This window comes from Rhizophagus irregularis, chromosome 25 (genome assembly GCF_026210795.1).
Source record: "Rhizophagus irregularis chromosome 25, complete sequence".
Lineage (NCBI taxonomy): Eukaryota > Fungi > Glomeromycota > Glomeromycetes > Glomerales > Glomeraceae > Rhizophagus > Rhizophagus irregularis.
The window spans coordinates 502,325-516,813 of record NC_089453.1 but is presented as its reverse complement, the minus strand read 5'-3'; the positions used below and the strand labels follow the sequence as shown (position 1 = coordinate 516,813).

Here is a 14,489-nt window from a genome sequence, read left to right as displayed (position 1 = left end):
TTGATAATCTTAAAATCTTGTGACACCATTGATTTGTTTTGACTCTGATCAATTAATTGAGGAGGGCAAGTAAAAATGTAAAATAAAAATATATTGAATTACTTTTTTTTTTGAAAGTAAATAAGGTCAGAGTATAATCGATTACTGTGCATAAATGTACACAAAGTACAGTGGGACAACATATTATTTCATAAATGCTATTTACATTATAAAATAATTTATTTTTGTGTGATACAAAACGTCAGCACAAAAAATTTTTTTAAATATCATTCAATATTACTAAGCAAAGTGGTTACTGAATTATAAAATATACATACATATTTACAAGAAAAAATCACCCTCAATCACCTCAATCACGGAAAAGACAATAATGCAAGTGTAAAAAGGAAAACTTAACAAATTATATTTACAATGCTTATAATTGAGATAAAAAAAAAGTAAATAAAATAATTAAGAAAAAGAAAGAAATTAATAAATGAAGTTTTCCATTAGGTCTTTTCATAAAACAACATATAAGCCTCTTCGTTGAGCACTTGCTTTAATTTAACCTCCTCAACATACTCATCAGAAAGACGCCACCAACCATCGCTTTCTTCTTTGCGACGATAAGTAATAAAGTGACCTGATCTATGATCACCTTGATGAACTATCACTGATTTTAATTTATAAATATTTTCACCAGATGGAATCTCGTCTTCCTTACAACTTGCACCAATACCTGCTAAAATTGGTGATGATATTGGAGACGAGGCAATTGGTGATGGCGGAGCTGACATCGGTTCACTTGGCATATTAGCCAAGTATCCTCCTGATATATATTTCATCATGTCAATTGACTCTGGAAATTTAACTTTGCACGGATTCTTAAAAGTAAGCCCACTTTGATAATAAATGGATCGAGAAAAGTGGATTGAAAAAATGTCTGGCAATTTTGCAAACATTGTAACTTTGCTGGCAGTATTTTTTAAATGGGCCAATTTCGTCACTTGCAATTGATCACTTATGTCCGTATCAACATCGATCGCAAGTGCCTTTTTGATGATTTGTCTATCATTTTCGAGCTTTCCTTTAGCAAGATCGTCTTTCCCAATTTCAAGCGCCTTTTCAATAGCTGCCAATGTTTCAACCAAAGAGCAATGTGGGCAATTGTATTCATCAATGAAATCGGTCCCAGCATATGTTCGTAAGAGAACATCTAGAGGAACTGATGGGAGTCCCGATGGGAGTGGAATCGAGATATTATCGAATGTTGTGTGTCGAATTGGTCCACAATATCCACATTTCATACAAGAAACACGATATGCTGTTAACCCGCGAAGCGGATTACGATCATTTACAATATTCGTAATAGTATCATTTTTTGCCGCCATTTTTTTAATTAGTTCAACGTCAAAAAGAGATTTCGGACGTCGAATATGATCTTCTTCGGCTCCGAGAGATTGAAATAAGAACTGAAAGAGTTCGTGTGCGTCTTGTTGTTGCCTATTAATTAAACGTCTTGCGTTAGCCTGTAAGGCCCAAACTACATCAGTTGCAATAAATGATTGTTGTTTCGTTAGAGGTACATTGAGCCTTTCTAAGGTTGCATGTAATGCAACAGTTACTGGTAGTTCTGCATCTATTGGTTTATTTTTAATTTTTTTTTCCAAATATTTCCGGAAACTTTTTAATGAAGCCAGGCTTTGTAGCACAGAATTAAGAAAACAAATATTATTCCCCTGATTTATTAGACCAAAAGTATAAATTTTAGTTTCTTTTTCTTTGTTGGAATTATGTTTTTTCTTTCGTTTTGAGTCTTTTACTTTTGGAGTTACAAAAAATGGTGTAATTATTAAGATCGCTGTGGTAACAAATAGCGAAACGGTAACTAGATTACTTGTTTCCATGGCGACTAGCAAAAGCTAGGGTATATGAAATATATTAGAGATCTACAATAAATAAAGTTTTCTCTAGATTAATTTTACATCGAAGCGATTGTTATTTCAATATTGCTCGCAACAAGGTTTCTGTAGAAATTAAGGTTGCACGATTTTTTATTTGTGCAAGTAGCGGTATCAGTTTTTAACCGATTCGAAATCGACATACCATGCTTGTCGATCAATACTTTTTCGTTGTACTATCTATTTATAGGTTTTTTTAATGATATTTCCTTATTTATAAATCTGTTCCATCAATTCCATATAAAGAAAAAATGTGGAGAAGTTTGTTCCATTGTTTTATGAAACAAATTAAATTTGGCGGGGATTTGATGTCTGAATTCGATTAGGTAAACAAACCCTTTAATTAATTTTTTTTTATTATTATTATACCACGAAACTGCTCAGCATTATAGATTTGTTTCAAATATATATATATATATATATCAATTGTTCATGTATTTAAAAAATGTTATTACTACTTCCTTATTTGTAAATAAACAGAATGATCAATTCAGTTTTAGCGCTTAACCTTTAATATAATACAAGCATTCACATAACAATGAATTTTTCCCTTTGTCTCAATTTCCATGATTATAAAAAGAAAACAAAGATTACTTTGAAATGTAATTTTCTTATAAATACACCATTAATTCACACGCTATTAAGAATTGACAACAGTCCAATATATCCCAATTTTTTTTCAATTTTTTTCCTGTTATTTCACCTTATTTAAGTATACACAGCGGGACTGTGAAAAATAAAATAAAATAAAATATAAACAGTTTCGCTAGAAAGTAATAAAATAAACAAGTAAAAATGGATAACCAATTACAAATTTTGTCAAAAAAAATTAGTGACCACCTAGGAGAAATCTACAAAAATAAGTGCAGAGTCGCCTCTCTTATTTTTGTTCTGTTATCATTAATATCTTTCCTTACCATGTTAATTGGTAGTACAAATGGCAGTGTAGAGTTAAATAAATTCACCTTTGATGGGCCTATCAGTAGTATTCTTCAAAGGAAAAGTATAACATTCACTTTATTAGGTTACTGCATTGATGATAAATGCACCAGTGAAGTATCACATAACTTTGATAAAGGTAAATTTAATTATTGGATATTAATATTCACTGTGAAATAAAATTAAAAGGATGTTTCTTTTTATTTAGGCCCAACTTCTAATGAAATTCAATCCGGAGAAGTAAAAAAACGTGGCATCGACATTGATCCAAGTGGTGTAGCGGATAAAGTAGGCGAAGCTGCAAATAACGCGGGTGAAATTGCCAAAGATGCTGGTGGAAAAGCAGGCGAAATTGCTCAAGATGCTGGTGGAAAAGCAGGCGAAATTGCTCAAGATGCTGGTGAAAAAGCAGGCGAAATTGCTCAAGATGCTAGTGAAAAAGCAGGCGAAATTGCTCAAAATATTGGTAAAAAAGCCGCAACCGCTTTATTATCGGCCTTTGACAGTTTTCTTCCTAAAGAACCTACTAATGGTAAATCCGGTTGGATAGCTCGTCCTATCATCACTGCGTCAATATTTGATGCGCTGGCTTTCCTTTTAATATTAATTACCACTACTGATAATAGAAAGTATTGCTATCCTTCAGCTTTCATTTTATTATTAGTATCTTTTATTCTTAATATAGTTTCCTTCTTTGTTACCTTTTCACTATTTTCTTTAGTATTTAATGTGATTGGTGCTTTTCCTGGTATTGGAGATAATAAGACTGGTTCTGCTATATATTTGTCCGGTTTCAGCTCTGTTTCCTTACTTATTACTATAAATCTTATAATCATTGATAGTTGTAGAAGTAAAAAAAATAAATAGACAAAATTACTAAATATAGATAAACTTTATTCTACTTGTTTATTTATCATTGTATATTAATATAACAGGAAAAAAATAAAATAAAATTTGGGATATATAATTAAACATCATAAATTTCTAAAATTTGTAATCTCAACTGCATTGATATTAAACATAAAAAGCTTTCATCGAAAGCTTTCATCCTTTTGTTGAAGAACCTTGATAAGTTGGATCTACAAGAAGAGAAACATTTGTCAGTTAAGAGATATAAATATAAAAATTTTAATTTCTTTTTTTACCTTGACTCGGGTAAAGAAAATCTGACGGCGCTTCACCAGGAGGTGCAGGAATTTGCATTGATTCAAGTGGAGGAAGAACAACATTTTGGGTAGTAGCTGCCTGAACTTCAGTTTTGGGTCCAGTAGGACGCGGTCTCCCCCAGGTGATTTTCAAATCATGCTCTTTTATATTCAAATTACTATGAGATTTATCTATTGCTTGTTCAGCCGATGCTCTAGTTGCAAAATTAATAAAGGCACATCGTGACTTATGTACAACTACGACTGATTTAATTTCACCAAACGCGTAAAAATATCCTTTAAGGTCAGCTTCATCGATATCATCCTCGACTCCAGTGATAAATAACGATGTCTAAAAAAGTATATGAAATAATTAGTGAAATTAATCAATAATATTTCTGAAAAAAAGAAAACATACAATTGTCTTGTCCTCTGGTGGTGTGATATTTGAACCATTACCGCCCTTCACACGATTTAAAATCTTTTTCGCAACTGGGTCATTTGTACCATAATAACGATCTTTGATGTTTTGATGGGATAATTCATTTTCTTCGGGTATCTCGTGTCTAAATAGTGTGAAATAATAATAATTCAAAATAAATATAATAGAAGCTAAAAAAAATATACTGATGAGTTATTACCCACCTGTATGGACATTCGTCGCCACGTGTACATGACCCTTTAACAAAAAATGAACATATATGTGGTCTATTGCGCTTATAATAAGGCTCTGTTCTAGCAAGCTTTTTTAACATCTCTCGACCAGATGAATCTGCTTTTCCATAATTAATTAGACTTTCAGCACCTGAGATCTATTAATTCAAAGTATGAAGGTTAATAACAGATTAAAAATTTCTGAGTATTAATATTTTTTTATTTACCTTCCCTTCAATGTTTTGAGCAAAATATTCCCTATTGATTTCTGACCTAGGTGCATCATTAGTAACGTTAAGAGCTGTGTCACGAACTTGCACAGGAAGATTGTATTGTAAATCCAATAAACATGTCTGGCACACATTCTTTAATTTAGCACATGTTTGACAAATTTCTGTTTTTTTGTATCGCATCCCGGCTCCAGGAAGCCATCTAAAGATTGTAAAGGGACGAGAGCAAACCTAATGGAATTATTAATATTTAATAAAAAAAATAGATAATACCGAGAAACCGAACTTACTTTGCATTCTTTTCCAAATCCTTGCCTTGTCTTGATGTGGGTAAATTAAAAAATAAGCTAATTAAGTATTTAAAGAATAAATTTATATTCAAAAAATAATGAAGAAAATATAAATATGATTACCATTCGAACGTAAGGGTTGTCTCCAAGGCAAGTTTCGCAAAGAATCGGAAATTCCTTTGCAATATGAAAAAAAAGTATAAATTACTATTGACGTAAAACCATAATTACAAGTACAGCAAACTTACGGATTCTTCCCAGCCTTGTTTGTTTGGATCTGCTTTAGCAGCCATTTTTGAACGAGCACAAGACAAGAAAGTATTGAAAAATTCTGGTACTATTAGTAGACCATTTAAATATGGTGAATATGACGTCATAACATAGCCGATCATAACACATTTAACTTTATTTAAAAAAATTTTTTTTTGGCAGGTTTACAGGTCTCTAAATTTATTGCTAAAATTTATTTTTATTAGTACTTAATACTTTTAATTCTTCAACAATTCTATCAATAATCTCAGAACTTGATTTTGCATTATTAAAATGAAGAACTTGACAAAGAACTTTAGATTTATCAGCACCAATCCATTTCTTTATATGAATTAAGGAATATATCTCGTTCTTTTAATTGAAAATTTTTTTTAATATTATATAATCTTCCAAAAAAATTCAAATAAATTTCTTACCTTCCAACTAATTTCAAATGTCATCGCTTCTGACAATCCACTACTTGGATGGACATTCCATAATTGACGTAAAAGATAAGGAGATAATTCGACGATAACATGACTACATTCATATTTTGTTAATTGACTTTCAAAACGTATACTTTTCTCGCACTTCATTAATGAAGTAAATATTCCTCAGTAAATCACATAAAATATTAACAAAAAGTCGAATCTTATATATATATATACTAACCTGATCAATAAGATATAAACCGAAAGAGTGTTCCTTTTGTAATAATTCTCCAGTCCCAGGACTTGCAAATCTCACATTGACTTTTGCATTATACTTTTAAAAATAATATTTGTTTAAAATTGAAATTTTGAAATTTTGAAAATTTATAATAACTTACTTGACAGAATTCGGATGGAGCCAATTTCAACTTTTCAATAATTTGTGTTTGCGGGGATAATGTAAAGATCGAAGTCGTAGTAGAAGTTTTTGGTACAAATATTGAAGATATTGAAGTTGTTCTATTTTGAAGGAATACATAACGGTTAAAATTTATACATATTTACTAATATCAATGATAACACATACTCGGAATCGGGATCCGTAATTCCACGTTTTATAGATTCTTTACATTCTACACCTATATTTACTGGCTAAAATTAATTTTATAATTAGATCCATTCTAATGAAATATATAAAAATAATTTATTCTACCTCATTATGGTCTTTCTTTACAAAAGTTATGCTACATGAAATATTTGGTATAGGAAATTGACCAGAATTAATAATGGTGATAGTTAATAAACTAGGAATAAAGTTTCCCCGTGTTTCTAATTTATGAATTTGTGTTATATTAGATGCTAAAGTATTAAAGAAAAATTGAATTTTAGTCAAATACAAAAAAAAATTAAATGTTTCACAAATAAAATAATAATACAAACTAATTCGAAGATTAGACAATAAAAATTGTTCCATCACCGAATTCATGGTGTGAGTCATTTCAAGTGATTGTTTTAAATTTGCGGCTAGTGTCTTTTATTAAATAAGATAATATTATTAACATAAATTTAAATAAATGATATAGAATAAATAATGATGACTCACAGTGTAAACACTACTAAAAGAATTTTGCACTCCTTGAATACTATTTTGTAACAATGTAGCCATGGTTTTCCTTTATAATTTTTTAAGTAAATTAATACTATACTAGAAACGAACTTCCATAATTAATAAAACTTACATTCCGTTGCCTTCACTATCAATAGCATTATTATTGCTGGAAGATTGTTCTTGATTTATCTGAACAAAGTTCACTTTTGAAGTCATTATTATAGACGCGAAAAAGACGCGAAAGACTTTTTGGGAGGCGCAGAGAACAGAGATTGATCAACAGACAGATCGGGACAAATTTAGCTAATTTAGTTTTACCAATCATGATTCCGTAACTTGCCGTAACGGTGAATCATAATTATCAGATAAAGTACAATAAATTTTTTCGCGACATTTTTTTTTTTTAACAGACTTAGAATGCTATATATACAGACTTAGAATGCTATATATATTCAAATTGTATCCATATTCTGCGAGTCGAAATTGCGAACCGAACCCGAAATTGCGAACCAATGTCTAATAAAGTACAATCGGTATGTTTTTTATAAAAGAAAAAAATTTAACCGTATTTGTAATTAATCTCTCATTTCTCATTGAATTATAGGAAAAAGTCAAACCTAATGGAACATCATATTCTTCTACACAGGATTCAAGTTCTATAGGACCATCATGTTCAGTTGCGGATAGTACTTCTGCAACAATGGCTGCTCTCACTTCAGAACAAAGCAAAACTTCAACGAATAATTCATCATCATCACGCAAAAAAGCTTTTATCAAATTTGTTAAAGATCCACAAACCATTACCGAAGATTTAATAAGAAAACGTGCAAAGAATACTGAGGCAGCAAGAAGAAGTAGACAGCGTAGAGTTGAGAAAATGGAAAGTCTTGAAAAACAAGTTGCTGAATTAACTATTGAAAATACTGAATTGAAAACTCGTCTAACCGTATTAGAAATTGAAAAAAAAAGTTTAGAAGAAAAAAATTTAGATAAAGATAGTATGATTAAAATATTAGAACGTCAATTGACTGAAGCTTATCAAGGAATTATAAAAAAATCTTAAACAGATTTCAATTGTATAATTTGTAAACAGGAACAACATTCTCCAGGATAATTTTGATCAAAACATTGTATAATAATAATTTTGAAGCTTAAATTGATGAAGTTTGTCAAACTTGTAATTATTAATATCAAATAAATAATCCTTTTGCACATGCTTAGGTACGGATTTATTTTCTTTTTAATATGTATTTGAAATAATTATTTCGTCCATTTCTAGTAAATAAACATTATTAGTACTAGTCACACGGGTTCAACCCAAAACAGAGAAATGATTATACTATACATCTAATCAAAGTATTTATTTTTTTAAACAAAAGAAATTAACAATTATAATTATCATCATCCTACATTCCTATATCGGATATTTCCCCACCAACATAAAGATATAAAATTATTAATTGTAAAAATTAAACTCTTTTCATTGTAATTTTGAACTATATCATTAATGGCACATAAATTCTATTTCAAATTACAAAACACCAAACTATTGGATAATCTTACAGGAAACTTTATATTAACCTAAACTTATTGTTTAAAAGTACTATTTAAAAGATGCCAAAATCCTGTTTTATAATTAATGCAAATGTAAAAAAAATTATGAGATTTTAAATGCAGTAAGATTCTGTTTTTATTTAGATTTAAACTATAAAGATATTAAAACTGATAATAATATAATTAAAGTTATTGCCCAAAACTATAGCTGAAACTCAAAATAATGAATATCAAAATTAATAACTGAAACTAGCTAAAACTATTTTGAATTTTTTAGTTAAAAATACATTAATTAATAATTTTTTTGTATCTTTAATATTTTTACTTAATAATAATATTTTAAACTGAAAGTTAAGCAATATATATATAAATTAAAATCATATATAATTAGAAGTTTGCTACAACTCTCATATAAATTAACTTATTCTTAAATAATATATGCTTGGTTTAATTATTTCTTATAATTAATATATTTTTTTGAGCTTAGAAAAATTCTTCTAACTTTTTATTTAATATTGTAAGAGTTTTCCTCTTTTTAACTAATTTTGATTTTTTAATTTGTGAAAATTTTTTCCTTTTTATATTAATTCCAATAATTGCTTTTATCATAATAATATATAATAAATAAATATTGAAAAAAATATTGTATTTATATATTTTAAAGTATAACTAATAATAAAAAATATTTTCTAATATACTAATTATAACTAAAATAATAAAAGAAATATTTTTAATATAATTATTTTTATCTACAATTTCTTTATAATATAATAATATTTTATCATAGTTAGCAAAACTCTTTATAAAATTTGTATTTTTTAAATACAGTTCACCCTCGCTATAGTGAATTTTTATATAGTGAATAATTTGCTATAGTAAAGAAAAGCTCAGGTACGGATTTTCTATATAAATAATAATTCTTAATACAGTTCACCTTCGCTATAGTGAATCCCTTACTATAGTGAATCTTAACCTTCAGCCCATGAGCTTCACTATAGCGAGGGTGAACTGTAGTTTGCAATTAATATAATTATATCCATATTTTTAATTATATATTTATGAACTAAATAAATAATTTTAAATTTTATTTTAATTGTTAATTGATTTCCAATATATTAATATTTCTTAAAAATCTTTTTTTCTTGGAAAATATTTTCACTGATCACATGGACCATTTTTTTACAAAATTTTAGCAATAATATTTTTGTAAAAATATATTAAAAAAATGGTTTTTACTGCTAACAACTTTACTTTAAAAGAACTGAAGAGTTTTCTTAATCTATTTGACGAAGAGACGTTCACTTCCTTACTTGAATAAACGTTGCAAGTTTACCATTCTACTAGCATAACTGGCATTTTTCAAACTGTCATAGAAATTGAACCTGCTATATACAAATGTTTGGGGGACATATAAAAGAACTTTCCAGATAAACTTCTTAAACTGGTGTGTCTAAAAATAACTTTAACAGCTTTCTCTTTCTTTTCATGACTTTTAAAGACATATATATATTAGCTTTCTCTATGAGATGGCAAAGGACTTTATGGGAAAAAAAAAGAAGGAATCACATGAACTGCAAATAATAATAAATACATCTAATAGAACTCTGTGAATACCAGATTTTGTTCTAACAAATATGAAAATTTATGAAGAACCAAAATACTAATTACTGGTTGTACTTCTGCAATACAAATAAAACTTAATGTACAAGCTTAGCCGTATATTTCAAGAGGAAAGAAGCATGTGACATATGCTAAGATTGTATCAGATTCTGATTCTGATGATTTTTATCCTATGTTACCATTCTCTAAGAATAAACAGAATACTCAAAATACTTCAAAAAAGAGTAATATACTTAACAAATCACAGTAGTAACAGATGAAAAAGTCTAAGCTTACACCAGAGAAAACGATTTTAACTATCATGACCAGATATTTGCCACAAGATAAGGCTAATGTTCATAAGATAGTTATTTATAATATCCCCTCTATCATGATGCAACTTGATATCCTTACGAATCTAGAAAATAGGATCAAGTTATTGTATTCAAAATTAAGATGCAAAAGAAGTATTCAACTATGACTGTATCTATTAACTTCAACGAGTTGACTTTACTGAATTAGAATAATAAAGTTTAGACTGCTCTATTTGGAGAAATGCCTGTACAATAGTTTCTTGTATCCTGAACTTTGAAGCAGCGTAAAGAATATGAGAGATTCCAGGCTGTTATTATAGATATTCCCAAATCCATTACTTAATAATGTTGCTTACAATGTAAAAAACCCTGCCCAATCCCTGCTATTGCAATTAGATGGCATTTTAGCTTTCAAAATTATTTAAGACTGTGGGCGTAAGAAGTTGTTCATATTTTTCAATATATGGGCAAGTTTGGATAAAACACTTAATACAGTTAACTTCAAAAAATTTAAAGGTGTTTGAACTCAGTATTTTTTGCCCATCTTGAATCAGCCTAAAAATAAGCTACCAAAAAAGACAGATTCTACTCAAAAGCAGAATCAAGACAAGAATTTGAATATTTCACAGAAGGGCTTAGATAAACAAAAACAGAAGGAAAAGTTTTTAGGAAAAAAAAGCAATCTACTTTAAATAATAAAAGTTTTGACAGTAATGACAAACTGACAATTTTAGCTGAAATTAAGGCATTACTTCAGAATTACTTAATAACCCTAAGTCTGGAAGGCTAGGCCAAATAGAAATTTTTGAAATATTAGAGTACTCGCTATCTAGTCTATATTTTATTAACCCATTATTTTTTTACCCTGATTTTTTTTGTTTAAAAACCTTTTTTTTTTTCTTATTGTTTTACAGTAGGTCTTGTTGGATTTTTCTAGAACTGAGTCTGAAAAGAGAGGATACCCTTTTAAAAAAGAGCAGTTTCACATTGAACTTATTCTCATAGTTCCAAATTCACCTGACAGTGCACACATAAGATCATCTTGTAAGATGATAAGTGATTCTTTAATTATCAAATATCAATATTAGTTTAATTTTATATTATATCACCTGTATATATGTTGACATAAAAATTATTTTAATAAACTACAGAAAAAAAAAAATTAAAATTAAAAATCTTTTTTTTCAAATTTTTTTTAATCTTTCTAGAAATTATTAACTATCTTTTAATAATATTTATATTATAATTTTTATTAAATTTAGCTTAATATTAAGTTTTATTTATTTCTCAATAAATCCTTATAAGTTATAACTTAATCTTTTTATTTAATTATTATCAAATTAATATACTTCAGTTACCAATTATATAATAGTAGTATTTTTTGCTATTCTATTCTATATTTTATGTTAAGCTAAGTAGTATATAATTACAATATACCTTCTAGTCAACCATCATATAAGGTAAAAAAATACTATATTTTTAATTCTACAATCTTTTTATATAACAGCTATTAAGCAATATATAGTATAATTATCTAGAGTCTAGACATTCTTTCATACTTGTTTATATATTCTAAAGATACTGCAATACTAAAATATTTAATGTAACTTTATTTATAAACTGTAATTACTTTTTTAAGTTCAGTATAGTTATTTTATTATTTCCTATTGTTATATTGAAAACACTATAACGTCAGGAAATTTTATAGCGCGAAAAATTGCGTAAGTTTACGATTTTGTAAGTTTACGAAAGTTTATGGCATAATATTTCGAAAAATTTCAAAATATTACGTAAGTTTACAATTTCGTAAGATTTATGTGATATTACGGTTAAAATATTACGTAAGTTTTCAATATCGTAAGATTTATGCAATATTACGGTCAAAATATTCTGCAAATTTACGAAACTGTAAACCTGCGTAATATTACGGTTAAAATATTTTGAAAATTTACGAAATTGTAAACCTGCGTAATATTACGGTTAAAATATTTTGAAAATTTACGAAACTGTAAACCTGCGTAATATTACGGTTGAAATATTTCGAAAATTTACGAAACTGTAAACCTGCGTAATATTACGGTTAAAATATTTCGAAAATTTACGAAACTGTAAACCTGCGTAATATTACGGTTAAAATATTTCGAAAATTTATGAAACTGTAAACCTGCGTAATATTACAGTTGAAATATTTCGAAAATTTACGAAACTGTAAACCTGCGTAATATTACGGTTAAAATATTTCGAAAATTTACGAAACTGTAAACCTGCGTAATATTACGGTTGAAATATTTTGAAAATTTACGAGATTGTAAACTGCATATGCAGTAGAACGTATACAAGGGGCATGTGATACTATTGAATAATCAAAAATAATATAAACACCTTTTCTTTTATATAAACACCTTTTTTTTTAAGTTTGGGAAAGCAAATTTATTTTTATTTACAAATTTTTTATTATTTACAATTTTTATGTTAAAAATTAAAGTAAATTCTAATTTTTATTATAACTTAATAAAAAAAATACACATTTGATACTTGTTCGCTACTATTTTATAAAATAGTACCCAGGCTGTACGGCGTGGACGTCAGTATCAGTCACAGCCCAAAAAAAATGTGAGTCTCCAGCCGATATTTGGTACGGACTGGGCCTAGCTACTCACTTAATAAATAATAAAAAAATAAAAAGAATTATCTTCTTCTACGATACGTAGGTAAGTTTCTCCTTGCCCTACGATCATCACGCGTGACTAAAATTGATCAAATTTATCAAATTTAAAACATGAACGTAAATATTAATTATAAATTTTATTATAGTATAATTATCCGGCCTCTCCCAAAATCTCGTTCTAAATTCGCGATAATATCTTGCGCTGGTACGCGTCCACAGCCGCCGCCCAGGGTTACCATTACGATAAAGGACATAGTTCTAAATATCAAAATCAGTTTGAATATTCGGTAAATACATTTAATTTATATGAATGTAATTTTATTTATTTACTTACATGGTAATCCCTGTGACGCAGGTTCCTCCACTTTTGGCTGCACTGTTCGCTTCGAAACCCTCGTTCGAAATATTCTATTTATTCTGATTCAATTAAATGGATTGGTTAATTTGAATTTAAATTCTTTCTTAAAGAAATTATAGATATTAGTCATATGAACCTATTGGCAACAGAGTCCCAAAAATCTTGGCGGCTCTACAATTAATATTGTGGTAGGCGCGGTTTCTGTCTCGGCGTATGTCAACAAGTTCGTCCATCATAGCCCAGTTCCAATGGACGTTATAGTGGGAACGACGACGTGTGTGGCGAGGCATTATTAGATTAGATTTGATTTTTATAATTTGATTTTGGGATGAGTAAAAATTTGAAAGAAAGTCGTAAAATGTCACTTTAAATAAAATTTGAACAATACCTCTTTGGTTTGATTTTATTTCTCGTTTCAATTAAAATTTAATTTATTAGACTTTTCATCATTAAACATATTAATTAAATCTCATGCGGATATGGATTATCTAAATATAAATATCATAATTCTAAATATAAATATAAATCACTTAATTTATTTTAATTTTTTTTTAAAAAAAAAATCTTAGTTTGATTTCAATTAAAAATAATTAAAAATCATGTACATGTTTTGGTTATTTAAATATAAATATCAATATATTATATTTAAAAATAAAACAATTTATTATTAGCACATTCTATTGACTTTTTTAAAAAAAAATCATCAATATATTATATTTAAAAATAAAACAATTATATTCTGATTAAATATTTTGCGTACATTTCTTAAAAAAATCATAAAAAAAAATCTTGTACGTCATACATGCAATTACTAAATATCATCCTCTTGTGATAAATAAAAAATTACGCAACACAAATTCAACACAAGCTCAACACAAATTTAACAAATTTAACGAAATTTGGCCAAAATTAATAATTTTTTACCAGAATTATCAACACAAATTGAACACAAATTGAACACAAATTTCAGTCACGATTTATTTATGTCACACCCGCTATACGATGTACAT

The 14,489-nt window shown here is 27.9% G+C and overlaps 5 protein-coding genes across 7 annotated transcripts; 3 read left to right on the top strand and 2 right to left on the bottom strand.

The window, feature by feature from the left end:
• Positions 1–488: 488 nt before the first annotated feature.
• Positions 489–1,886, bottom strand: OCT59_016587 (uncharacterized protein; the record flags this gene model as incomplete). 3 transcript variants are annotated; one of them, XM_066145795.1, is made up of 1 exon in its annotated part: positions 489–1,886. In XM_066145795.1, one exon carries the CDS (start codon positions 1,884–1,886, stop codon positions 489–491), a length of 1,398 nt encoding a protein of 465 aa, XP_066003542.1. The 3 variants fall into 3 exon arrangements, with proteins under 3 accessions (XP_066003542.1, XP_066003544.1, XP_066003543.1); XM_066145797.1 differs by having other exon boundaries at positions 489–1,370; XM_066145796.1 differs by having other exon boundaries at positions 489–1,286.
• Positions 1,159–1,419, top strand: OCT59_016588 (uncharacterized protein; the record flags this gene model as incomplete). Its single annotated transcript, XM_066145798.1, has 1 exon — positions 1,159–1,419. The coding sequence occupies one exon, from the start codon at positions 1,159–1,161 to the stop codon at positions 1,417–1,419; it is 261 nt and encodes an 86-aa protein (XP_066003545.1).
• Positions 1,887–2,589: 703 nt separating the features above from the next.
• Positions 2,590–3,865, top strand: OCT59_016586 (uncharacterized protein). The gene is made up of 2 exons (XM_066145794.1): positions 2,590–3,018; positions 3,088–3,865. Exons 1-2 carry the CDS (start codon positions 2,736–2,738, stop codon positions 3,744–3,746), a joined length of 942 nt encoding a protein of 313 aa, XP_066003541.1. The 5' UTR covers positions 2,590–2,735; the 3' UTR covers positions 3,747–3,865.
• On the bottom strand, positions 3,756–7,202 carry OCT59_016585 (uncharacterized protein; the record flags this gene model as incomplete). The annotated part of the gene is made up of 17 exons (XM_025313079.2): positions 3,756–3,958; positions 4,025–4,376; positions 4,443–4,590; positions 4,670–4,836; positions 4,906–5,139; positions 5,199–5,228; positions 5,322–5,375; positions 5,447–5,601; positions 5,678–5,819; positions 5,885–6,037; positions 6,120–6,212; positions 6,277–6,397; positions 6,465–6,529; positions 6,591–6,736; positions 6,818–6,908; positions 6,981–7,050; positions 7,117–7,202. 17 exons carry the CDS (start codon positions 7,200–7,202, stop codon positions 3,924–3,926), a joined length of 2,142 nt encoding a protein of 713 aa, XP_025188095.2. The 3' UTR covers positions 3,756–3,923.
• Positions 7,203–7,353: 151 nt separating this feature from the next.
• Positions 7,354–8,205, top strand: OCT59_016584 (uncharacterized protein). Its single transcript, XM_025313080.2, has 2 exons — positions 7,354–7,519; positions 7,591–8,205. The coding sequence occupies exons 1-2, from the start codon at positions 7,499–7,501 to the stop codon at positions 8,047–8,049; spliced, it is 480 nt and encodes a 159-aa protein (XP_025188097.1). The 5' UTR covers positions 7,354–7,498; the 3' UTR covers positions 8,050–8,205.
• The last annotated feature ends 6,284 nt before the right edge of the window (positions 8,206–14,489 follow it).